This window comes from Gouania willdenowi, chromosome 6 (genome assembly GCF_900634775.1).
Source record: "Gouania willdenowi chromosome 6, fGouWil2.1, whole genome shotgun sequence".
Lineage (NCBI taxonomy): Eukaryota > Metazoa > Chordata > Actinopteri > Blenniiformes > Gobiesocidae > Gouania > Gouania willdenowi.
The window spans coordinates 50511056-50538491 of NC_041049.1; the positions used below are offsets into that span (position 1 = coordinate 50511056).

A 27436-nucleotide genomic window follows, 5' to 3' on the forward strand; every position below is an offset into this window, starting at 1 on the left:
TGATTACGTTTAGGATATACTATATGATGCTAATAAGAATATTTTCTTATGATTAAAGAAAATAATTTGAGTACCCCAGCTTTAACAAATGTAGAGCCTGTAGCTCACCTGGCATCTTATTTTGAAAGGTTAAATCCAAGATGATATTTTGACTTTACTTCATGTTTTATTCATACTTCAAGTATTTGTGGGTTATTCACACTGCAGGAATGTGCATTCAAACTCAGAAATGAATGGAATAGAGAGAACAATGATTGTTATCTTCCAGGTAAACAGGAAGTCACTGTTGGCAAGAGGTCAATGTAGGCCATAGCTTGGTAGGAGGAAATATAAGTTGTTGTTTCTGTATTTCACTTAAAGAGTGACTAAACCCTGAGGTTTTGACTAATGTCTGTCGAGGCTGGAAATTTAAAATAAAATGGTTTTATTAAGGCTTGGTTTCCTGAAACAGTTAACACCAGTGTCTCTAACAGCAGACTACTAGCTACTAGCTAACTATCTATACTCAACACTCACTATACCACTCTGTTTGCAATTCTCTCAATCCAACCTCCTCATCACAGATTGTAGGGTCCACAGATGCTAGTTTTTTAAAAGAGGGGCGGGGCAAACAGTGCTTTGCACAAACCACCATATTCAGGCAATAGCAAACTATGCCAAACTAGAATATTTTGACTAAAATGTCAAGTTGAATCTGGATCAATCAACAACACTACTCAATACCCAAATACAATTGTTAGTTAGAGTTAGTTACTCTGTAATGTAATCCACAGTCCACAGGTGCTACTATTTTAGGACGGGTGTTTTGTGACAAAAGCTGCCTCCATAACGTCATTGGCCTCCACCTCAACCAATAACAAATTTGATTGTAAAAGCCTGCATTGTTTCAACTCTTGTAGGGCAGTCACTTTAAGATTTTTACAACCAAATACGCCAAAATGAAATATTTTGACTAAAATGCCAAGAGTGAAAGGTGCAGTCTGCAACTCTTATAAAAGTGACTTTTTGTCATATTTGCTAAAGCTGTCACTATGTAAGGACAGCTTGACATCACACTAGTAGTTTGTGTGAAAAAAAACAGGCTCATTGAGTCCCCCTGCTGCTCCTGCAGCCTTTGGCAGATTGCCAGAATGCACAGCGACCGAGCAAAAAGAACCAATCAGAGCCAGGATTGTGTTTGATGGACTGTCTGACAGCTGTTGCTCACAGTCCCCGCCCCCTTCCCAGGGCTGGAGCGCCGTCTTTTTTACAGTGTATGGTCTGAAGGAGTAGAAGATGGAATTGGTTACTTTTCTGTTAGAAAGGTAATTACTGCTGCTTGATTTACATTATGTTTGATTTATAATAGTTACACTAGAACTCTGTAGTGCATGTGTTGTTCATGTGCACGCAGCAGCCTCCGTGTGGGCTGCTGTAAGTGACACTGTGTTGTTGCTGCTGCTGCTGAGGTGTGTGCACATAGACAGAGAGAAGCACTGCAGTGATATGCTATTAATAGAGCATGTTATATTACTGTGATGTTGCTGTCGGACTAACGTTAGCTTGTTAGCTCCTCTGAGGGAGGGACTTTGGAAAGTTTGGAGGCAGGGCAAGAGAGCAGCGGGGAGGGAGTGGGAGAGAGGGATCTGAGAGTTGCGGACTGCACCTTTAAACATAAACCAATCCGCACATCGTCAAATGCATTTGTTTCACATTTGTGTTTACTCTTTAAGGGATGATTTCAGAAGGTAAAAGGTAAACACAAAACGGTCCAGGTAGATACACACACGAAAAAATCTCTTCATAATCATAAAAAGTATGAAATTCCCTGTAATGAAATGCTAACTAATACATTTATCACCATTAGGAGTAATTAACAAACTTCTCCTGCATTAATCAAAGGGTGCTGCTTTAAGGGAAAAAAAGTAGTGTTAATTAGGAGGCCTGACAGGATGAGGCTTTGGGGAAGATCCATATCTAGGGGGCTGTTGGGAGGTAATTTTCATAATTTCAACAAAACTTTAGTTTTTATTGTCTTCTGAGCGTTACAAAACTCAGTGCCCTTGGTAAACTCTGAAACTGGTGTGGTCCGGCCTGATCTGGCTCGCCCCGGAAAAATATTGACAGGTATGACAGGCCTCCGATTAGCCAGTCAGCCGGAGGCCGGGACCTTGTCACCTGTCAGGTAGAGAGATGAAGGGTGAATGAGCAGAGCGGGAGGAAGAGGAAGATGGCAAGAGGGTAAAAGAAAGAGGGAAAAGAGACACAATTTGTAATAGTGGCATTCATATCTTGCAGGGGTACACATGGGAGAAGTCGCAACAATAAATACATATATAGCAGGCCCAAGTCACTTATACAACTGCTTGTGAAGCTGCAAGGAGAACCAGAAGGTTCGAGGATGACAAATGTATACCTAAAGAATTTGTGATTGGATCGGGGATTAAGGGGCTGCCATTTCTCCAAAGGGAAACAGGCAGGATACAGACAGACATTGAAAGAAAAGAACACAGAAGGCAGGGAAGGGGGGAAAGAGGACAGTAAACGAAAGTCATACTGCCCAGGCAGCGAGACAGAGTGGCAGAGTGGGTGGGCTTCGACAGACACATCTCACACAGGCTGACAGCTCCGTCAATAGCCCCGGGATGGCCGCCCTGATTGACAGCTAGCAGGTGGCGCATGAATGGAGTTGTCAGGCCGACTGTCAGTCAAAGTCACATCGCTGTGGCTACGAGGGTCCGGTGAACAGGCACGCAGCTGCCCAAGGTGATCTCTGGGCATCCAGGCCCACTGCTGGCACAGAAGGCTGCAGAGGCTTGGATGAGGCTAGAGTTACTATACAAGGCAACAATAGCTGTGCTGATTGGTGCTGTGTTCCACTAGTGGGCAGGTCTGGCAGACACACACACACACACACACACACACACACACACACACACACACACACTAGTGCAGATATAGGCACCTTTTATCACAGTGGGGGCCATAAAAATGTGATTGTCTGACCCGAGGGCCACATTATCAACATGTCAGCATTTAGAAAAACGACCAATCTGAGCAATAACACAGGAAACAAACACCAAAGGTTTTTGTGTACTTTTGTTGTCATTTTGTATATATTTTTGTCTTATTTCATATGTTTTTATGACATTTTGTGTGTTTTAGTTGTCATTCTGTGTTTTTGGTTTCTTTTTTTGTTTTTGTTATTTTTTGTCATTTAATTTTTTTTTTCCTTTTGTATATTTTTCTTCATTTTATTTTTTATGTTTTTATGTCATTTTGTGTATTTTTCTTGACATGTTGTGTTTTTCTACTGTCATTTTGAATTTATCTTTTTTTATTTTGTGCATTTTGTATGTGCTCTGTTGTTTTTGTCTTATTTCATATGTTTTATGATTTTTTTATGTGTTTTTGTTGTCATTTTGTGTTTTTGGTTTGCTTTTTTGTTTATGTTATTTTTTGTCATGTTTTTCCTTTTGTATATTTGTTTTAATTTTATTTTGTACGTTTTTTTGTCATTTTGTGTATTTTTCTTCACATGTTGTGTTTTTCTACAGTCATTTTGAATTTATCTTTTCTATTTTGTGCATTTTTGTTGTCATTTTGTATGTGTTCTGTTGTTTTTGTTGTCATTTTTGTGTAATTATGATGTCATTTTGTATATTTCCTTTTTTGTGCATTTTTTCTTTTATATGTTTCTTTTATTTTGTATATTTTGTTTCTATGTTGTATGTTTTTATGTCATTTTGTGTATTTTTGGAGTCATTTTGTGTATTTTTGGAGTCATTTTGCGTATTTTTGGAGTCATTTTGTGTATTTTTATGCAAAGCTTTGTGTTTTAGGGCAGTCAATACTGCATTTACTTTGAGGGGCCATACAAAAATAAGCCATGAGCCGTATGTAGCCCCCGGGCCGCCAGTTGCCAATATATGCACTGGTGGTTCCACTCAATAAAAAAAATAGAAAGAAGAGAAAAGAAATGATATGAATGTACTATCAATGAATCTCTGCACTTTTTTCCATTTCTTTGGTTCCCCTTAATTGAGCATTGTTCCAGCACAAGGGCATGAAGCATAGGAGTTAATGGGCAATAATTATATGTGAGAGAGGCTTTCTCCCTGGAGTGGAATGCAGAACAAATGGAAGCTCCGATGTGCAACATTCTACTTCATTACATCTGCTGCGATTAAAGCCCGAACATCTGGCACCACATCCTGACAGATAGACAAGACTTGTGGACTGGAAGGGAAATCGAGGGATATTTACTAAAATGTAACACAGAGTATTAACTGGATGAAAGAACAAGTGCTCGGGGCAGGCGTGGAACATTCTCCTTATCAGACGAGTGCGAGTCTGATAGATGCACGTAAACATCTCTGAGTTGTTTGGACAATTGTGATGAAATGAACGGCACCAAGCACCTCAGCTACACTTTCACATCACAACAGACTTTATTATCAGTATGATTATTATCATTATTAGTAGAGGCAACTTTTTTTTTTTTTTTTTTGCTACAGATAAATACGCACTGAGGCTCTTCAAGTAAACACTGGAATGTACATCAAGTTGAATTTTTTTCTTTCTTTTTTTTTAACCAATCTCATTCTAATCCTTCTTTGAGGTGATGTTAAAACAATATTCATAACTGTCTGTATGTGCTGTTGCTATGACAACATCAAGTCCCACAGAGCGATGTCATGCCAATCTGGTCTCTCGCTGCCACGTTGTCTCCCATGACACCCAGGAGCAATCTGGAGGGCACCTGGGGTGTGTGCGAGCGTCGGAGGCGGCGGTCGGGGTAGAGACTGTTGTCAAAGGGCTTGCGGTGGACACAGAGAACATGAGTCTTCAGGTTTCCCTTCTGCGAGGCGCTGTAGGGGCAGTACCTGCACTGGAAGGGCTTGTGAACTGGGAAAGAAAGACAAAAAACACACAGAGACAAGAAATAAGTTTGAAAATAGTGACAGCGGAAGAATGTAAAGATATATCGTTTTGTTAATATGTACCAGGGTTGGGGTCAGTTACATTTTTCAATTATAATTACGTCTTCAATTATCCATGTTCAATTACAACTCAATTAAGACGACGGTGACCGACATTTTTTTCAATCGCAATTAAAACTACAATTATTATTTTTCATCAGACAACAATTACAATTATGTTCCCAATTAATCACAATTACTTAACCCCATAAAATGCAACCTTTCTCTTGTGTTAGCTTTCTTTTTATTTTTTTTATTTTACAGTTGCCAAAAATATATACAGATATAAACATGCATTTGTGCCTCATATCCCTCCCCCTCTACAATCATAAGTAATAATGAAATGTACATATATTTTAACATAATACCTAAAAAAATGGGGGGGAAATTGAAAATAAAATAAATTAAAATATTTTTTTTAAAAAGAGTAAAATAAATGCAATCAATATGTTAATACACATACAAATATTACAAATTAGGTAGATATAATTATAATAATCATATAATCATAGTAATAATCATAACAATAATAGAGATGATTCCAAAAGTTTCACATCATAACCTAGGGTTCCCATGCTCCCATCTGCTCTCATTGTGTTAGCTTTCTGTTAGCATCTCTTATGATAATGGGTCAGTTTTGACCCATGTCTTAAATCAGCTGTAAAATACACTAAGAAATATCATTCATCATCCAAATAAATTTTCATCTCTTGGTTACCTTGCTGGGCTTCCTCATCAATAAAAATATTGGTATTAATATTTTTGGTATGGGTGTGGGTATACCTCTAGATTTGTCCTCAAGATAAGTTACAGGTAGTGGGAAAAGTTGATATGAAACACATTTATTCATTGTTAACTATGTATGTGTAAGAGATCTGTAGCATGGTTCCCTAGTTTTGCATTTAATTCAATTGCAAATGACAGTTTTTATAGAATTTCTATGCCAATTACAATTAGTCATTTATTTGAACTCAATTAAAGTTAAATTATGATTACAACAGCAACTGTTTTTTTTTTTTCCAATTACAATTACAATTACAATCGACCCTGATGTGTACAGTGCAATCAGAAAGCACACTTTTTCTTCCTTTATGGTATTTTTTGTTTCCAGAGGTGAAAGTAATGGATAACAAGTACTCACGCTACTGTAATTAAGTAGCTTTTATGGCTACTTCATCCTAAATGAGTCATTTTACTTGTACTTATGTTTTAAAATAAGTTGAGTCATTTTTTACATTCCTACACCCAACCGTTACTGAGTAAACTATTTTATAAATTATAGCCATTTAAACCACAGCACTGCACTGATTTCAGGTCTTCAGTTTATGAAGGCACATTGAACATAATTCATATGTTCTTAGTCGTGCCATTACTGATCAAAGCCCTCGAGCCACTTTCTGTGACTCAGGTTTGGGTTTCTACCTATTATGTTGTTGCCCACATGACACATATGTCATAGCACTGTTTTAGAGTTCATAAATGTAGCTATACTTAGAGCCTGAGAGTGATTTTATTTTGAACTGAATTTGTTGGTAAAGAATTGTACATTTTGACAAAACCTTTTATTTTATACAGATGCCTTTGTGGAAAATAAATTGTGCAAGATTTGGTCTCTTCCTTTTTAAGTTCATACATGAGATGTTTACTGTAAGCAAGGGCAAGATTTATTACCGAAAATAAACATGGGGGGTGAAAGTAACTAGTAATTGTTACATTTACTATTTAATTCAGCTAATTTGTACTTGTACTTGAGTATTTTACGCGTGATTTACTTCTACTTGTACTTGAGTACAATTTCAATCAAGTAACAGTACTTCTACTTGAGTAGGATACATGTAGTATACACAGCAGTCTTTATACTTCTGATAGTTTCATTCTAAAGTTGATTTGAGTATAGTGTTTGTTTAAAAAAAAAAAAAAAAAAAATCTATACAAAATAACCCATAATCACGAAGTAAAAACATGTTCAAGCATTTATTGGAGATCTGTTTAAGATTCCTTCCTGCTCCGACACAGCTGAATCTAATGATGGCGTGATTACGAAGCTCTAATGAGCTACACTTTAAAGCCAGGTGTGCTGGACTAGGGTAGATTCTAAAACATGCAGGATGGGGCCAAGACTTACGTAAGCACTCCTGTTGTAGACCTACTGAAAATGTAAAGTCACGTTTTATACATAACGCTGCCATTATTATGACACGACACCTGTCATTAGCACGACTAGGTAATAATAATAATACACCAACTTTATATATTTATATAATTTTTTAGACACTCAAAGATGCTTTACAGAATTAAGGGATGATTCTTTCACGCCACACTTAGTGGTGGTAAGCTACTACTGTAGCCACAGCTGCCCTTGGGCAGACTGATGAAGGCGAGGCTCCATCGGCTCCTCCGACCACCACCGACACTCGCTCACACACTACGTTAATACGAGGCAATGTGGGTGAAATGTCTTGCCCAAGGATACCATTGGTGTGACTGCCCCCCACTGTGGCACCTGGAGTTCTCAGTGGTCTCCCATCCAGCTACTAACCAGATCTAGACCTGCTTAGCTTCAGAGATCTGGCAACGACAGGCTGGTATGGTCACATAAGGTGTCATGAAGGCCGTCATTAAGTGTTGTTTGCTAAATGGTGACAGCTTTGGAGCTATGTTGCCATTTTTTGGGTTCGGGTTCAGAGGTCTGCAACCTGCGGCTCTGGAGCCTAATGTGGCTCTTTGACTCTTTTGCAATGGCTCCCTATAGCTTTAAATAAACTATTGAAATGAATAGCTGGTTTGCTTTTTTTTTTACAGAGGCTGTTAATGATTAATGACAAATAAAATCAAGATATAACAATTTGTTAACCTAAAATAAATCACGTTGTGCAATGACTCAGCACCTTCCTACTTCACCTCCTGCAACATCTACAGACCATCAACTTTCCTGCACCTGTGGTTAACCTTGAGTTTTAAATCCCTGGTAAGAAACTAAACCAACACAAACACTATTCTAGAAGAAAATAGAGATTTTCATTGTGCAGAGAACAGATTTATTTAACCAAGATTAAAAATGTATGTTTTATGTGTGGCAAGAAATGAACAAAATTAGCATGTGTTGATCACATGATCATGTGTTATCAAATTAAAGTTACTTTTTGTAGCCTTTCAAATACATTAACATTAAAAAAAAAAGAATCTTCTTTATATTATAACATTGTGTTCATGTAAACTGAGATGTGTAAGAATTTGAAGATGCAAGATACTGTTTTGTTTCTTGATGTCAATTTATTTTATTTTAAACTGTTTTTAAGATGCCATTTACATGATCAATATAAATCAAATCAAATTGAATCAAACATTATTCTATATAATTCTAACTGTATAGAATTTGTAGAAGGTATTTTTCCTGCTCCAGGAGGACTTTAATCCCAGTGAGATTAGCCAAAATGGCTTTGAGAGTAAAGGTTGCAGACCCCTGGATTAGGGTAACAAAGGTGTCATGTCATAATAATGACAAAGCAAATTCAGCCCTATGTATAAAACTTAAAGTGTTAGAAGATGTAAATATAATAACTATTAACACCCTTGGCCTGATAATTTGTTGAAGCAAGTTGTTCCTAAGTATCTGTACATTCACTGCACACCTGTTTTTGGGCATTTTTAATCAAAGTGTTCAATAAAATACTCTGTGGGTGAGACTTCTGCACTTTCATCATAGGACTAAATGCTACTGCCTCAATGTCCTTTATCTCTTTTATTAGGTTATCTTACAGAAAACACAAAATAGTGATATTTATTTTCTTTTGTCTTTATTAGCATATTTTGCTATGAAATAAATCCAAAAAGTGTTTAAATTACATTGCGTTAATAATGTGGCACATGACTTACATTTTTTTAAACAGGTAAATGTAACTAAATACAGTTTAAAAGTTTGATTAGGTTCAGGTCTGGGCTCTTGCTGGGCCATTCAAAGAAAATTCACACGCCACTCCTTTGTTATCTAGACCGTGTGCTTTACATCATGTTGGAAGATTAACTGACACCCCCCAGTCTGAGTTTAAAGCAAGTATTCACCAAGAATCTCTATATTTAGTGTGTGTGTCATCTTACCCTCCATGCCAACTAGTCCATAATCTATGTTGAAAAAAAACATTCCCACAGCATAATGTTGCCATGCTTCACAGTAGCAGTGTACTCAGAACCATCCACTTTATCACTGCTTCCCTAATTAAATAAATGAATTACAATAAATAAGTATTATTTGTTGGGAAATAGAAAGCATTGGAAATACACTTTATAAATGTAACGGAAATAGTTATATAGAAGTTTACAGTTTGTTAAGGTTTCATTTATTCAGACAACTGTCTTCTTCAGAGGCTTCTGCTGATCGCTTTGATGTTTCTTTGACATCCATGTAATAATTCCAGTAAGTTCCTTTTGTCTTTATTTTGAACAATATGTTAAGGTTTCATTTATTCATACTACAGTTTTTCAGGAAATGTACTTTTCATCTCCTGACTTGTTTTGACTGAATGTACGAAACCACAACATATTGTTCAAAAGGAAGACAAACACAAACTCCCTGGAATTATTAAGTTTACAGTTGTTTTATTTTTTATTTATGTATTCATTGTTTTTAGTTACTGTTTAGTTTCTTACCACAACTTTTTTTTAAATTTTACTCATTATTCCGATTTTATATCATGCAATATTTTGTGCTGTGATTGGAGCCTAATAAAAATTTAAATGTAAACCAAACCTCTCAGGAGAGTAAAAATATGTGAGAATAAAGAAGATATGAACAAGATGACGCCACCTTTTTGTGCTTAATATACTTTTAAAATCTCTCTTTTAACTTGTCTGCCTTTAGTATGAGGCAGGATGATGCCTGCTATTAAGGTAAGAAAAGAGAAAATAACATTTATATTGTGTGTTTGTTTGTTTGATGTTGTTAAAACATTGGCTTTGTTAATATTTTGTACGAAATCAAAAATATTTATACAAAAACTACATTAGAGCAAATCAAAGACACTGCGTACTACCTTAGCTAACATATTTTCATGAAACGTCAGCATGCTCTTTAGCCCTTTATAACACATTTCCTGCTTAACACACACACACACACACACACACACACACAAAGATAAATAAACACACACATACACAAGTGTTGAGCTGAGGAATGACAGACATCTGCAGCTGGGAGGCGAGGCTTGCCAAAACTTCCTGTCTGTTCACCTCTTTAGTGCCCGCTACATAGTTCCACAAAAAAAAAAAAGAAAAATAATGTGAACATCACAATGCACCTTCTGCCCTTTAGATATGAAAAACAAAGTACAACCATTACAGCTTCCAGAAGTTATTCTGACCTCAATAAAAAATCGCTTACACAAAAGCCTGAAGGTGCTGCCGACATCAAAACAAAGACGGTGGAATTACTCTTTTTACCTCCCGACCAAGACTCTTATGTGTCTTTGTTCGGCGTTCAGTGCTATTTTGGAGATGTTACCTCACATAATGACTTTCTCTTTTCCCCCTCTGTCTAACACGTCGACGTGTGTTTCTGTGATTCATGGTTACAGTAAACCATTATGTGCTGATGTCATTTGACATCACTTCCCAAAAACTGAGAGCAGTCAAAGCCTTTTCACCCCCACCCTCTCCTCTTCCTCTCTCCATCCTGCTGCTCATCAGAGCTGTGACAGCTGCACGCAGCCGAACACTCGCTCTCACATCTACATAAAAAAGGTGTTTTTTTGGGGGGGAAAGTGGGAAAACTCACAGAAGGTGTGAGCAATAAAAGGTAATGCTCCATCTGTTGGTGTGTAATAACCTGATGGCTGTAGAGGACACACACACACATATACACACAGCAGTCAGAGAGAGGATACAGGCTGACACATCTGAATTTCATCAGGATGGCACAGTGTGTGTGTGTGTGGGTGTGTGTGTCACTGTTTTAAAAGCTGTTTCCAAGGAAAAATCGTAAAAGAATTGCTTAAAGTGCATCTTATGTCTACTTCTGCTAATGTCACAATAGGTAAACATAAACAGGAAATAATTCCAGCAATAGTCTCTGTGCCTTCTTTTTGAATAATATGTTATGGTTTCATTTATTCAGACAACTGTTACTTAGAAAATCCAAATTGATCCCCTGACAACTGCCAGTTTTCGTCAGAGGTGTCTGCTGATCGCTTTGAGGTTTCCTTTGAAGTTTCCTTAACTTCCGCGTAGTCATTCCAGCTAAATTATTTTTGAACAGTATGTTCTGGTGTAATTTATTCAGACAACTGTTACTTAGGAAATCCAGATTGATCTTAGGGCTGGGCAATATCTCGATAGTCAAGATATATTGAGTTTTCCTTTTGGCGATATTGAAAATTACATAATTCACTTATATCAATATACACATTTTTATAGCTTATTTTGTATCAAAATACTAATTTTAAGAGTTTCTGCTTTCACTAAAAAGCCAGAAGTGGCACATATTGTGCAGGTGTGTGGTAATAAATGTACTTGTGTGGCATTTTAACCCAGAACTATCTTTTTGCAGAGACTTTATTGAATTAAAGTTATTGAGATTTATATCGTATATTGCCATTTTGAAAAAAAAAATATTGAGATATGAGTTTTGGTCCATATTGTTCAGCCCTAATTGATCTCCTGACATGTTTCGACAGGCAACTGCCAGTCTTCGTTCACATTGATTGCTTTGATGTTTCATTTGAAAGGAAAGATCAAAGCGATCAGCAGACGCCTCTGACAAAGACTGACAGTTGCCAGTCGAAACATGTCAGAAGGTCAATATAGATTTACTCATTAATTCTTTCTTTTCCACATAACTACACACACACACGCACATGCGCGCACACACACACACACACAGTGTAAATTTGTAAATATCCACTCCTCACCTATTGTCTCATTGTACTGTGTATGCACTACATTATGTCATTATTTTCATCATGTCTTATATGTTGCAATATTCAAATAAAAATAAATAAAAATGTAGATTTCCTAAGTAACAGTTGTCTGAATAAATGAAACCTGCACATACTGTAAACAGGAAATGAAAAGTTTGGTGAATTTGTTCCAGTTGAACTTCTTCTATTACTACATAATTTACAAAAAAAAAGTGACATGTCAGTTCAAGTTGATTAAAAAAGGAGATTTGTCTCACTCTGATGTTGTCAAATGATGTGAACTATTTATGGAGCCTATTACACTTTCATAAAGCCAGTTAATAAGAAGCCAAAAAGGTCCTGTGCCTACATTAGTCGATTGTTGCCCTTCGCCTCTCTCTCCTAACCCCACCCCCTCCCATGCTCTAGCCCCGCCTTCCTGAGTATGCTGTTCTCTCTTTCCTCCCATCAGAGGAGAAGGGAGGTCCATGAGAGGGCAACCTCCAAATAAGTTCCATTAATCACAGGCCAGAGTCTAATGTAACTAATATTTTACAATTAGAGGGGACAGCAGTGGGATCGGAGCCATCCATCTCCTCACCACATGTATCCTCCATTCAGGCATGCTTAGGCCACAGCTTTCAGCCTGGCTTCTCACACACACACACACACATGCACACACAAACCCACATGTCGTCGTACACATGCACATATCCCAAACCAAACAGGAAATGAGAAAGACTGTGTTGAGAGACAGTGTGGAGACCTGCCAGTCATTTATCAGACAGTGACTGACTCCTAATGTTGACACTGACTGTTAAATAAAGAGGGGAAACTCCAGTCTATCAGAACCTAAAGAGTTTTTTGTTCATGCTTTCTTACACTCTGTCAAAGCAACTGTTGACATTTAAAAACATGGTGACATCGCCACAATAGCACAGTGTCATAATGTGAAGAAACAACTGGCGTCACGCAAACGACAGGTTGCAAACAAGACAAAAACAATTTTTCTCAATTACGGCAATCAAGTCCCAAGATATAAATACATAAATCCCAAATATCCAAAAGCAATAATGACAGGATAAGTGGAGTCTCTGCCTTCCTTTGTGGATCTGTGATTGTCTCTTTGTGTTGTTGGCAACATGTATCTAACTTTTACCCTGTGTAAACTGGGTTAAAGTCAAGTGCAGCAATTCTCAACTGGTGGGTCGGGACCCAAAAGTGGGTCGCGGACCTGTACTGGGTGGGTCAAGGAAAGCTGAGCAAAAAAAAATTACTTAATGTCTGTCATGTTGGTCTTTTATATTGAACGAAACCTTTCTTTTGACAGGCATGCATGTTGCACAGCAAAATATATAGATTTATGTTTAAAAAAAAGATTGTATATGTGTGTTTTCAACAGCTATCTTTGAAAAAAAAAAAAACTACATTTGGTTGGTTGAATTAAAAAAAAAAAAAAAAACAAGTGGGATGCGATTTGATAACCGAGGCAAAATGTCCCAGGGTGAGACGAGTTGAGAACCCCTGGTCTAGTGGATGGTTTTAATTTTGTACTGTAATTCTTTTGATTGTCAACATTGATCAAATTAAATCTATTTAGCTTAATCTGACCAAATACACAAAAGTAGAACAAATTAAACCTCAGAGAAAACTACCTCAGAAATTAAAGTCGTCACTCTCCCTACATTTTAATCATCATCATCATAAACCCCAAGAATCTGCATACAGGTACTTTTTAAATCAATATTCATTATTATGTCGGCTTTCTGATAATGCAGGAAATAAATCCATTTAAACCTAAACAATAAATAAAACAGTAAAAATGCATTTTTCATTCATAAAAGTTTTGATTATATTTAAAATATCTTACTTAACTAACATATTAAAAAAAGTTCATGTTGTTTTATTTGTGTCCATACAACAAGTATAAATAGACGTGATAATAACAAATTGTTTTTGTTGGCGCTGCGGTCCATTCCCTGATCCGTGGCCATCACCTTGCATGGCATCTCTGTCACCAATGGGGTGTGAATGTGAGAAAATATGACAAGTTAACACCATAATAACAGCAACACATGTGACTATCCATCACTGTGTGAGTGAAGTCACTAGACAGCTTTACTTTACTGTGGGAAAGTTTGCATCTGATTGCCAAGTTTGTACAACATCATCATAATCTGTTGACTTGAATAAGTGGGTTTGAGTTTTTATGACATCATTTAAAAAAGTGTAATGTATGGGTTTTTTTTTGTAATTTTGAAGAGGAATTCAAGAGTTTTATTGATGTTACAGATTTTTGCTGCAGAAATGTCAGATTGCAAGTGGATATTTGGGTGAATTAATGTTGATATTTGCTTGAGCTTCAGCTCAGAGATGCGTTTTCAATCTTGTGTGTGTCTGTGGTGAGACTTGTGTCAGGGGCTGAGATAATGACCATGATGACAGTGGCGGGCCGACGGGGGCCAGAGCAGCTGAATGGTGACGGATGACACAGGCCTGAGCTCTGATGGCACACAGACAGTGAGTGATGACTGCACATCCTTCCCAATGCTCCACCCTTCATTATCTCTATGGGGAGAGGCAGCGCACAAAGGCAGGCCGAGCTGCCCTCTCACTGCCCTCAAACGACATCTGCTCATGGAGACAGCCGCACTAGCGCTCCTCTTTCACCTCGCTGTCGCTCCATCTATCTCCATCTATGGTGATCTTTCTCGTGTCTTTTTCTCTCCTCTTTTTCTCCGGCTCTCTGTCACCCACTCTGCGGAGGGTACACAGAGGTCAGACAATGGGATAATGACTCACCCCTTTCAACCTTTCAAATGGGCCTTTTCTTCCCCTCTGTTCTTTCATTCTTAATCCTTTCTTTATCGATCTTCTCATATTCACTTTTTCTCATGAGTCTGAGAGGTCTGATGTGATGCCACACAGGCCATGGGTATAACAAGAGGCGCTACTGGATTAAAATTGTACTCAAGTACAAGTACAAGTACAAGTAAGTTATACATGAAATACTCCAGAACATGTAAAAAGTAGCTCAATTAAATACCTTTCAACCCCCACATTTTATTTTGGTAATCTTGCCACGGTTCCCTTGCATACAGTAAACATCTCATGTATAAACTTAAAAAGGAAGAGACCAAATCTTGCACAAGTGGAACTTAATTTATTTTCCACAAAGGCATCTGTATAAAATAAAAGGTTTGCACGAATGTACAATTCTTTTTTTAATAAAATAACACCAAATTCAATTAATAATAATAAAAAAAATTCTCAGGCTCTATAGCTACATTTATGAACTCTAAAACAGTGCCATGTGGGTAACAACATAATAGGTAGAAACCCCAAGTTGAACCCAAGAAAGTGGCCAGTGGGATTTGATCAGAAATGGCACGACTAACAAAATATGGACTATATGTTTAATATGAAATGGAAATAAAGAAATAATCACAAAAAATAATAATTTACTCAGTAACGGTTGGGTTTATGAATGTAATGAATAACTTTGCTTATTTTAAAACATACTTAAGCACAAGTAAAATGAGTGATTTATAAATGTACTCTAAAAAAAACTACAAGTACCCATAAAAGCAACACAATTACAGTAATGTGAGTACTTGTAATCCATTACTTTCAACTTTGGGTATCCAGTAACTCAGTTAACTGCATATGTGTTTTGAATTATAATAGCTCTTTAAACTGTTGAAAATATAATGTTCAACATATGTGGTTCTCAAACTTTTTGGGCTCAACTTTCTCTTATTTCTGAATCCAAGACTACAACATTTTGCTCAGAATAATATGAAAAAAACAACGATAGAGCATAATGATAGAATGAATGTGTGTGAACACACATTCTAAATAATCTCACTTTGTAAGTAAGTGGGATGAAACAGTATTAGTGCCTCCTGAATAGATGTATTTCTATAGTTTTTATCATTTCCAGTCATCTTCCACCTGGTGTGGGACCAAGACTGACTCTTGTATCTTAGGTTCATGTTCTAATCAAAATCATTTCCATCAGCAATATTATGATGAACATTTTTAACTACAAATACACATTATTTGTTAATTTTCCCATTTTCTGTCTCAAGTACCCCTGTAGTGCCATTGCGTACCCTTATTGGAGAAACACAGACATAGATTATGATCTTATCTTTTAAATAATTGACCTAAAAATTCCAAGACATATTAGAGTGAAATATTCTACCTGTGGTCTTTGTGTGGTCTATACTGCCATCTAGTAGACATATTTAGGTATTGCAGCTATGGTGTATTTAAAACTCAAGGGAGGGGCTCAGGGAGACTAATGAGCATGCAGACAGGTTCAACCAGAGGTCACCATCTGGCCAATTACCACTGCTGGCACATTGGAGCTGCCCTGAACTGTCATCACAAACACATCACTCCATGTCCAAACTGCCCAGCAATATGTCACCGTGCCACTCGACGTGCCATGGCATACAGTATGGAGAGGATGGAGGGTGGTGGGCGAGGCACCAGGAGACAGGCTCATGACAAAGCCACCTGGTCAGCACCATGGACAGCACCACAGACTGCTGGACCACCTGTTTGGTTGACTTTTAGAGGACACTCAATGTCAGCCACGCTTCTCCATGTCCAATTTGACTGAGAGGTGTTTATTGTGTCTTTCACATCTGCTTTATGATGAAGGGTAAAAATCTAGAGTATCACTCTGCCACGGTGGGGGGGGGGGGGGGGGAAGAAAGAAAAGAGGAGGGGGGGGGGGGGTTAGGGGACGAAAGAAAAGAGGACCTGAAGTATCGTCTTACTTTGATCTGATTACTGGAAAACAAAAGCGACAGTTATTGCTCATATGAGTGGATTCATGATGTCAATTGTCCTTGGATTTCTGGCTGAAAATGGACAATATGCTGTAAGACAAGCCCAAATTTGTGATTTTTTTCCCCCCTAAATCCTATAAAATGTTTAAAACCTAATGGTGCCCCCCATACACCTTCAGATATTTAACCCGAAGCCATTAAGACATTCCACCTGCACTTAAAACACATAATGGAATCAAATAAAACTTTTAGAGTAGAAGTGAAAAACATACTACGTTGGATTCCAAATTATTCATAATGGCTCTTTGTCCGGATAGACATAAATCTAGTAAAGCAGAGAGCAATTTTATTGAATTTAGTTTATAGATAGCAAAGTGAACGAACCTAGTGCCTCCCAACGGTTAAAACAAATGTTGTCTAGCTTACCTTTGGAAAAGATAACATACATCCATAAGCCAAAGCAGTATATATTCAAAAAGATTTGGGGGCCTTTTGTTGACTTTATTAAGCACTTGGATGTTTCTGACGTCTTAACTAATTTTTGCAGCTGCATTCTTGCAATTATGTACATTATGTAGATACTGTATGTCTACCTCCTAAATTCTAAGATAAGCTATGCTCTTGAAAGGCCCTGTCTGTCTTTTGTGGTTATTTTCAGGTTAATTTAATTTTGTTATTGCTTTCTTTTTTCTTTCTATGTTTGTGTAAAACAAGTGATACTGAATTGCTCTGTAAGTATGAGTATAACTGTAAATTTTATCGCTTTTTCAAAGTGATAAAATTTTACGTAATCACACAAGAAAACATCTCATTCAGAAGTGTCACTTGTTTGCTTTATTAAATGAATTAGTCTAAGAGCATTTTCAGAGATTAACCAATCTCTTTTTTTTCAAATATTTAATGAGATGGGTGAGGTTGTTGCATTTTTTTGATGATATTATTTCTCTGTATGAGGCTGAATGAGGGCGCTCTGCGTGTGTAATTTGTGACAATGCATGGAGGCTCTTGACTGCTTGTCAAAATATATTGTAGTTTCTAATGTTGTTGTGTTGCTTTTTATTTCTATTCACTTATCCCCGATGACAATTTGCATACCCATGGGGGTACCCTTAACCAATAACGTGCCGTGAGCACTAGGGTTGGGTAGGCAGGGCAGAACAATTTCATATGTTTTCGGCTGGCAAGTGTTAATCTAACAAAGTCAACATCGTAAAACGCCGTTAAAGAAACAAACCATTATTTAATATAGCCTCCATACTCTCCCAACAAGATGACACAGCAGCGCATCCGTTGTTTGTGTTGGAAACACAGAAACACGGAGAAAAAGACAACAGCAACAACTCAGAACAGCCTCAGTGAGGAGCATCCACAAAGCTAATCCTTCTTTTTGTACCATTCACTGTAGAAAGTTCCAACAATTTTCTGACCTTACCTTTGCTGAAGGTCTGGTAGCTCAGGTGTTGGTCTCCCATCTTTTAAAAGCTGTCGTTTTTCCTCAAAAGAAAGTTTCTTTATCGTCTCTAGCGCTGCCATCCTGCCTGTAATGTTATAATCCCGCCCACTAGCTAGAGAACGTAGCAGCAGCTACGTTGTACCAATTCACTAATGCACTGTGAACGTACGTATAGCATTTAGTATAGCAAGGTTACGTCCAAAGGCAGCGTAGAGAGCTGCCTTTGGACGTAAATGGTTTTCATATTGGGGAACTGACTGCGCATGCGCAAACACGTAAAAACATGCTATGGGAACAGAGGCAGAGCAGCAATGTGCTTTTGGGGGGGGGTGTGGCCTCCTCCTGCCTTACAGCGGAGTGAGACTGTGCAGCGTCTCTGCCGTACCAGGAAATAGCAATGTTTAGTCATTTGTGCTATGAAAAGCACAAAATGCTGACACTTTCAAACGTATAGGTACTGTAGGCTATCGGAAATGGAAAAATAAAAAAATAATCAAAATATCAATTCACCCTTGGGTAGGCACTGCCTACCTTGCCTACCCTGACTGCACGTCACTGCCCGTACCCCACTTTGGGTACCTAATATCTAAACAGTGTGATGGCTGTGACAGGAGGTAAAGAGGAGGGCTGCTTTTCGACATATTCTAATAACCATCTGCACAATCAAATAAAAAAAACTACATCTTGCTGTTTGAATCATAAAGAAAGTGAACAGATGTTAATCCCTAATGGAGTTGACAGGCACTTTCCTGTCTTTCACATGAACATATTGAGTTTCTGAATAACAGGGGGATCAGAGGGAAGGTGTATCATGTTGCACTCATAATACATGCATATCAAAGACCCCAGCTGTTGGATTCCCTCTCCTGAGAGACAGCATTATTAAATCTGCACTCAGCGAGCATATCACACCAACGCGAGGGCTTAAGCCTCTCCATCAGTGGGCTCCATTGGCGTGGCGATTTGTAACCTATCACACACGGAGATTATATCATCCTTTAAAGTGTAGCGGGAATCAGTGCCACACACCTGTGTCTTCTTTAAACCCTATTTCAGATCAGAGATAAGATCTGGCAAGAGGAGAAGTTAAAAAAAAACAAAAAAAAAACTGAAGTGCGATAAGTGAAGTGTGTTGTTCGTAATTGGTGTGATTTAGTCACACACTCACACTTCGGCTGTCATGTGATAAGGGCTGAGGGATGACAAAAAAGTTTTGGCGTGTGTGTTTATTTTTATATATATATATAATGTCACGAGCTAACACAAAAGCTAAAGCCTGATCTCCAGGCAGTCGTTTGTTCTGTCATGCAGTGGTTCATCAGTATTAGATATATCTGCAAATTGATAATAACATTACACATGTTTGGCCACTAGATGGCAATATTTGCATTCCAATTCCAGTGCAGAACCAGGACATGTTGCCAGAAGCTGATGCTGCTCACCTGATGCAATGTCCTCTTTTTCACCACCGTTCAGCCTGGTTTTGGATGCCCCGGCAGGTGTGCAGCCCAGGTTCCCCTGAGACTTCAGGAAGGAGAGCAAGTTTCCCTGGAGCTGAAGAGAATCCTCCTGTCCTGGGGTCACGTTCTCCAGGGACTCGGCCACACCTCTGCCCCACTGGCCCAGCCTGTCAGGTGTCTTTTCACTGGGATCCTGGAAATCCCCACTAGTCTCTTCCTGTGACTCAAGGCCGTCGTTTTCTAACATCTTCCACCTGACTGCGTGATCTTTGTTGTTGTCCCCATCTTGCCCAGATTTCTCAAATAATTCACCGTCACTATTATAACCAATGCTGCCACCATTTAGTTGGTTTACATCCTCTATTGGTTCCTGCATGGAAAGGTCACACTGATATGCAGGTTTTACACTGAGTTCAGCTTTGGGGTAACGTCGTAGCCGGCGAGTGATAGAGGACGAAACTCCATTGGTGAGAACACCAGACATCTGTGTCAGTGAGTGAGACGGAACAGACTCTGGCCTGATGGACAAATCCAAGGGCTCATACTGGGATTTCTTGGTTCGTTGTTCAGGTAAAGAAGAAGTGTCTAGAACCCCCGCTTTGTCAGCCAGATCAAACTGCTTGTTGATGAGCAGAGAACTTTCACCGTTACTCTCCTGGATGAGGAACTGACCGACCGCCGGGCTCCACTCTTCCCTGGATCTGGGTCTGAACTTGTTGGGGTTTGGACTGGAGCTGCTGCTGCTGGGCTGAAGAGGGGAAGAACGCTCCCTGTTGTTCTGCCAGTGGGGGAAGGGGTAGCGATCCAGGTGGAAACCCAGCGAGGCAGTTTGTGCAGCGGTGTATTCACTGGAGAGAGGACACCTGTAGACTGTCTCACCTAACACAGACAATAACAGCAAAAATACATACAATTCAAACCATTAGAAAAACCACATCCAAGGCAGGCATTATGAGCAGTTTGAAAAGAAACTATGTACCAACAAGAGTTGTCTAAACATGAAAAATGTTGCAATCCCACACCAGGCTGAGTTGAATGATTTAAGTGCTGCCCTGCAGTAAATCAAGCTTGTAATCAGCTTTCAGCTCCAGTGATCCATCATTTTACAGTATGGACGCCACCACCATGTGCAATAAATACACCAAAAGATGTTAACACCAAACACGATTCTTCCACAAATAATAAACTTTGAAATTGTAAAGTAACTGGAACAAGGCAGATGTTGCAGACAGAAAGCCTCATTCCATCAAAACCAGTGAGTGGGTTTCCCAGTCAAAAATAATGACGTCCAACTTCTGATTACCCACACAATGCTCTATCCGTGGTTTATTTTTCTTTCCTTGAGCTTGAAAAATGCTACATTTGAAAAATAATTCAGAAATTAAAGTGTAATATTGTGGAGAATGATGAATGATATTTTTCTTTGTGTGAATAATAATGATCTGGGTGCATGATTTGACCCGCATACCATTTGTTTCACTTAAAGGTACTTTAAATGCTTTTTTTTTTTCTCTCACTGCAGCTTCATTCTTATAACAATCATAGATGCACCCTCCAGGGTTAAACGCACTTCTCTCTTTCTCTGTAACCATTTTGAGTTAGTGATTGCCTGAGACCTCAGCCATGTACTGTCTTTAAACAGCCCAGCTGTTTCGATGCCATTCCAATTACAGTAAAAGTCATCCAACGCCATTAAACCACAAATATTGGCAGTTTATTGCCCAACACTCTCCTGGCATTTGAAGGTCAGGTCATACATTATACTGTGTCTTTTAGGGATGCGTCTGGGATAGGGAGATAAACCCACCACCATTAATTTATTTCTATGCATATTGATGCCTTATTGTTCTTCTTTAATGGACTAATATCTGAGTTACAACAGTGATTCATCCCCGCCAGAGAAATATCAATTTCCTACACCTCAAGATCTGACCCTGAGGTAATTCTCTGAGGTAAATCTAAATCTAATGATCTGTACTAGTTCCTTTACTTTGTTTCCAACTTTAATAGAAAAACCACCGTTGTGAGTGGAATGGCTGTGAAAGGAGGGCTGATTTTTCACCATTACAATTTACAAAACCGTAAAATAACACCCACGTATTCATTAAACAGAGCTCTCTCTAATGAGATTGAAAAGCCACAGCTGAAATGGAAAATTTATGTCCTTGAACTAAAGTCAGTTCCCCTCCGTTGCACAAAATATGTGTTTGTGTCGGTATGTTGTGATTTAATACCTCTGCATGTTGCACTTGTGTGGTGGCCTGCGTGGGTGTGCGAGAGTGGGAAAAAGACTTGGACAGTGCGCCACACCCTTGTCTCCAGTAAAAGACCCAAAAAAAAAAATCTAAACAGCTTAATGGAACTCTTTCAGACACACTATACATCTCAATTATTCTGCGGTTTAAATTACGATGACATTACCGGCTGGCTCCAAACGCAGCAAACACATATATCTGACCTCATCTCTCAGCGTGGACTTTCCTGAACCCATTTACCAGCCGACATGAGAGCGGTAAAACAACACAAAAGGCTGAAGACTGCCTTTTTTTCACTCCCTTTGGAAGGGTGCCATCTTTGTGATTGCCTAGTTCATGCTAACTTAATCAGTTTAAGATTTACTTACAGTGCCTGGGCTCACATTATGTGAGGGGAGTAATTTTAGAGCTTAGATTTATCAACCAAAACTCCAATTACTGCATCATTACATACCCCAGCCTCTCTCACCTAACACAGAGCATCTAATGAAGTGATGCATATGAGTTATCTGCCCTTCCTGGGTGTACGGAAAAAAAAAAGGTAAATAAAAAAAAATAGACTCAAGTGAGCCGTGGCTACATGAAGGAGCGTGCAGCTGGGCTTGATTCATTTCATATGGAAATAGGATTGAAGATTTACAACCACATATCAATGCAATCACACGCTCACGTGCTATATGCTTACACAGGCATTCAGCAGCTATATATATTTACATATATATATAATATATATTCATATCTATGATTCTGTTCCGTCTGTTTTTGTAATCAAGCACCTGAAATGCAAAACGGAGCTCTATTGGCTGCTGTGGTTTAAGATGAAACAGAGTGAGAGCAACTCACACACACACACACACACACACACACACAAGACGAGTAGAAAAACAGGGGCACCAGATGTTCTTTGATGTTTATAATAGCATATATTATTAATATTAATTAGACCACATAGTCAATGACGCATTTGGGACGTTTCCAAGTCAATTAAGCCAAATGGCATTCAGGAGACGGTGGAACAATATTTCAAGGCAGGTGTTCAGAAGTCCCTGGGTAAATCTTTTTATCTGCATGCTAGGAAAACAAGCATTTTGAGCTTAATTTGAGCCTCATATCTGCAATAATAATTAAAAAGAGGATTAAAAGACAGAAGTGAGAGCGAGAGAGGGAGAGAGATGAGAGATGGAGACGCCAACAGGTAATCAGTTCAGAGAAAACACTCAGACTGACTCTGATCCATGAATACAAAGTGAATTTCCTAAACCAGGACAAAGTCAAGATAAAGACCTATCTGGTTCAAAAGATGCCTCCACTGTCAGCAATCACAAAGAAGAGACAGATGTGGAATGAAAAGCCAGGTGAAAAGTGATATCCTGCATGACAGCAGGCTTTATCAGTATCAAACACGGCTCATATTACCATTCAAATTTTTAAGAGATGCTTATCACTTCAGGCTCATTCAGCTGCAACTCTTACAGTAAAACTGGCATTAAAAGCAGTACAAAACAAAATGTGGGGACAGCATCATTAAAAGCTGCCTGCTCACTGACCTTGAGGTTAAGAGTGTTGAATAGAACTAATTAATAACTGTCAGGGCATTTTATATTTGTCCTTTTATTCAGATCTGGGATCCAACTGGTCCGATGTAGGTCAGAGGCCTGAAGCTTGAACCTTTTATCAGTTTGTCACGTTAAGAGGAGCTGGTATGTTTTTTTAAAAATCTGGACTTATATTTGAAAATCTAATAGCCTTTTCAAATCAGTGCTGATTAGATATTGAGATTAATAATCCTTAACATGCTTCCTATTGATGTTAAAGCAGAATTTCTATATTAAGATGCCAAGCACTCACTGTTAGAATCTGGTATCTGGATGTGGCGAGCAGAGGAGCCGCCTCTCACCCTGATGGCGTGACTGTACTATATTTGCTATCCATATTGAGAACATCAATAACTTCATGACCACCATAGGCTGACTATGAATAATGCAGCCAGTAATTCTGGACTAATCAATGTTCCTCAAGCTGAACATCTGGCAGTGGTAATTCTTCCTCAGCTTCTCCGCTCTTCCTGAATTAGAAATCCCGCACTCTCTCCCTCTCTCTTTTCCTCCAACGACCATTGAGACAGACAGACTTGATCAGTTACAACCCCCCACACCCCACCCGTCTCCAAAAAACTTATCCCTGTTATTAAAGCCTCATCAAGTGGTGCGTTTTCTCCATATGTGTAGGATTTACCTATCTGTCCCGCAGCAGACCTGTGCGTTGAGCCAGGGCCAGCAGTGTGTGATTGTGTTAATTAATCTGTCATTGTGAGCACAGGGAGCAGCTGCAGAGGTCTCTGGGATATATTGTCAGAGCTAAACAATGCGGTGCTAAGCCCCCAGAGTGAGTCTACCATTACACAGGGCTAAGAACAGAGAAGAGAGGAGGAGAGGGGGAGATGGAGCCTGCCGGATCCATCATTGACTAAAGCAATGACGCCTGACCTTTACAATGAATTAGTTTCCATGCTTAATATTGACTGAAATTAGAGTCTGATACTGAATGTGCCATCCCAGAACTGTGCACACTCAAATCCTGCTGCTATAGCCAACTACCGTAAATGTTTCTGGAAGTGACACCGTATGGTTGTGGAGATATGGGGGAGAAGAAGGGAAAGCAGAAACAACAGAGTTGGAATATGTTTTTTTTATAAAGAGCAAACAAATGGGGATTTGGCCTTAAACTGTGCGTGTTTACATGTAAATAAGCAGATACCAGTTCGTGTGCACAATACGGGAACAAAGCATCTAATGAGATTAGACCTGATCCATTTATCTCTGCTATACGGACATCATTTAAGAGGATAATGGATCCAAAAACCACAAGAGCACATCAGACTTAGACGTACAGTACATACGCAGAACTGTTCCACCATTACAAAACATAAAAAAACATCCTTAAAAACTGTGTTGACAAAAAGAAAAGTTCCAATTAATCTCCTCCTCTCACTAAACAGCAACGTTACAGCAGTAATATCGGAACAGGATAACATGTTAGCAGGATGCCATGACAAGAAAGGCATTTACCCATCGAGCCGAATCATCCAAATCACCAGGTGGAACAGAAGACTATCAATAAAAATACCAGGTGGTAGATCAAATCATAAAAATCACTGGGTGGTGTATATCAAATCATTAAAAACACCAGATGGCATGCATTAACATCTTGTGCCCCCGTAGGCAAGGGGTGGGGATGTGACGGATATAAAATAGAGGGTACTAATTATCCCTACAATTCAACATGATGCCATTATCTTTAAAAGGAAGACAAAGTGCTCGTGGATGATAATATCAGTGGTGGCTTTGCTGACCCAGCACTTCCTGTCCACCTCCTCAAAATGGGAACAAAGATAATGACACAGCTGTCACTTGGATGTTACAGTTTTAGAAAAAGAAAAAAAAAACACAAAAAAAAAAAATATATATATATGTAGTCATAAAGCAGAGAAAGTATTTTAATGTGCTGATTTTTTAGGTTTTTGTGTGAAAATGAAAGTTAGAATGAGCTTTGGAAATCTTCCCAGAGGCAGACTTCTTCCTAATGTTGCTTCCTTAACTGATATTTACCTGAAGCTGGAGAGGAGTCAAGTAGTTTCTGTTCCAGGGCGGTTCCAGGGGTCCCTGCTTCTGTGATCATTTCCGTTGGCCCCTGATGACTCACGCTGTCCGGGCTCCCAGTTCTGCTAATGGTTTTTGTGTCTGGATCACCGAGACTCTGTTTCCCATCGTCTTCAGAGACGCATCTCTCAGATAAATATGAGGAGCACTGCTGTTGGTCTTTTTGGGTGAACATGTGCTGTTCAACATGCCCCCCTGGAGCTAAGAGCTGCCAACCTGCGTACGTGCTACTGTTGTTCACAGGCTCCTGGTTTGAGATGAGTTTCTGCAGGTATTCCATTGTGGCTGAGCTGAGTGGAGGGCGAAGCTGGTTTAAGCCCAACAGAGAGGAGGAGTTGTTTGCATTCGTCACAAGGCCTGGACCTGTTGATATCATCCTCCCAAACATCTCTCCGACCTTCACGTCAGCCCCTTTTGCAGCTATCATGTGGTTATAATCTGAGTGGTCAGCTCTTTCCGATGCTAGGAGCCTGTTGTGAATGTGGGATATGTACTGAGAGTACAGGTTGCTCTGATTGTCCTGTGTGAGGTTACTCATGACTACAGAAGACTCACGCCCTGCAGAGAGGTTACCCTTAGCTGCTAGCTTATTGAGGTGCACCTTCATGTGGTTCTTGAGAAACCAGGGTTCCTTGAAGCGTCGGCCACAGATCTGACAGCAATGTTCAAAGGAGTCTTTGTGCTTCCTCATGTGACCCTTGAGGAACCAGGCCTGGCTGAAGGTCTGGCCACACACCTCGCACGGAAACTCGCCGATAGGTTTACCCTTGTCGCTGGCTCCCATTGAGGGCTTCGGCCCTGCACCTGACTCAGCAGTTATGTGTGTTATTTCAACGTGGCCAATGAGCTCTTCCTCTTGCGAAGCAGCAAATTCACAGAGGGTGCATTTGTAGGGTTTGTGCAAAATTCTGATGTGACGCTCGAGCTCCTGCTGCTTCCTGAACTTTCCCTTACAGAACAAGCAGCGGAAGCCAGTGGTTGGAGGCTGCAGGGCTTCATCGTGGTTGGCAGCCACTGTTGGGGAAGTTGATGTTTTTGGGAGGCTCTCTGTTATAAAAGTGTTGCTTAAGAATTGAGGCTGCGCTAGCACTGTCTGAGACTGGGACTTCTGGAGTTGGTATGGATTACACGTTTGCGGCTGCTGTTGGCTAACGTGGCTTGCTCGCATCTGCCTGTCCCTGAGGATCGCCCTCTCCTCCAGCTCATGAAGAAGCCTGTTCTCCTCCCTGATCCTCCCACGGCCTTTACCTAAGATGCCTTGTTTGTGTGTACGAAGGTGAATCTTCAGGTTGCCTTTCTGTGCAGCTCTGTGATCGCAGTACGGGCACTTGAAAGGCTTCTCCCCTGTGTGAGTGCGCATGTGAAGGGAGAGGATGCTGTTGAAGCGAAAACGCTTCCCACACAGGGGGCAGGGATACTTTCTGTTCTTACGATTGTCCTCCTGGGCAGAATGAACTTGAGATACAAGGCTTTGATTGGTGACTCGTAAGAACTGAGAGAGCTCGACTGTCCCGTTCATGCTACTGAGAATCCTTGCATCCATGATTTGATTGGCCAGAAGCGCCATCTGGCTCCTAATTGGACAGGAGATGTAGTAATGAATGCTCCTTTGGGGACCTGGGTGCTGTTACAGTGTGTCTATCTGGGACAGTCCGAGGATTAGCAGTGGAATTATTTCAGGCTGTTCATTAAGGAAACAGGATGTAGATTCATGGTCTTCTGACGAATGTTTGTTCGACCTAAGGAGAGGACAGAAGAAGCATTGAGTGACGCAGAATCCGCCACATAAATCACTCACATTCATAGTTTCAGAAACACAGGAAAAGGAAAGTCAAGACTATGATTATATCTGTTTTTTTTTTGTTTTTTTAATCAGTATTTTAGCAGCTGCAGCATAATACAAGAAATGCACCACAAATAGGTCAGGAAATAGAGCAAAGCAGGTTCTGACTCTCC

The 27436-nt window shown here is 39.4% G+C and overlaps 1 protein-coding gene across 1 annotated transcript; it reads right to left on the reverse strand.

Moving 5' to 3' along the window:
• Positions 1-3769: 3769 nt before the first annotated feature.
• On the reverse strand, positions 3770-27284 carry LOC114464256 (uncharacterized). Its single transcript, XM_028448306.1, has 4 exons — positions 27279-27284; positions 25430-27104; positions 19549-20445; positions 3770-4887 (listed from the first exon to the last, which is right to left on the reverse strand). Exons 1-4 carry the CDS (start codon positions 27282-27284, stop codon positions 4655-4657), a joined length of 2811 nt encoding a protein of 936 aa, XP_028304107.1. The 3' UTR covers positions 3770-4654.
• Between the last annotated feature and the right edge of the window lie 152 nt (positions 27285-27436).

What these genes read in the sequence shown, in the direction of transcription:
- LOC114464256 (XM_028448306.1), bottom strand. An exon ending in TGACTCCTCTCCAGCTTCAG is followed by an intron (nt 20,446 to 25,429) that starts GTAAATATCAGT and finishes TGTCTGTGTTAG; the next exon opens with GTGAGACAGTCTACAGGTGT. An exon ending in AAAAGAGGACATTGCATCAG is followed by an intron (nt 4,888 to 19,548) that starts GTGAGCAGCATC and finishes TTTCTTTCCCAG; the next exon opens with TTCACAAGCCCTTCCAGTGC.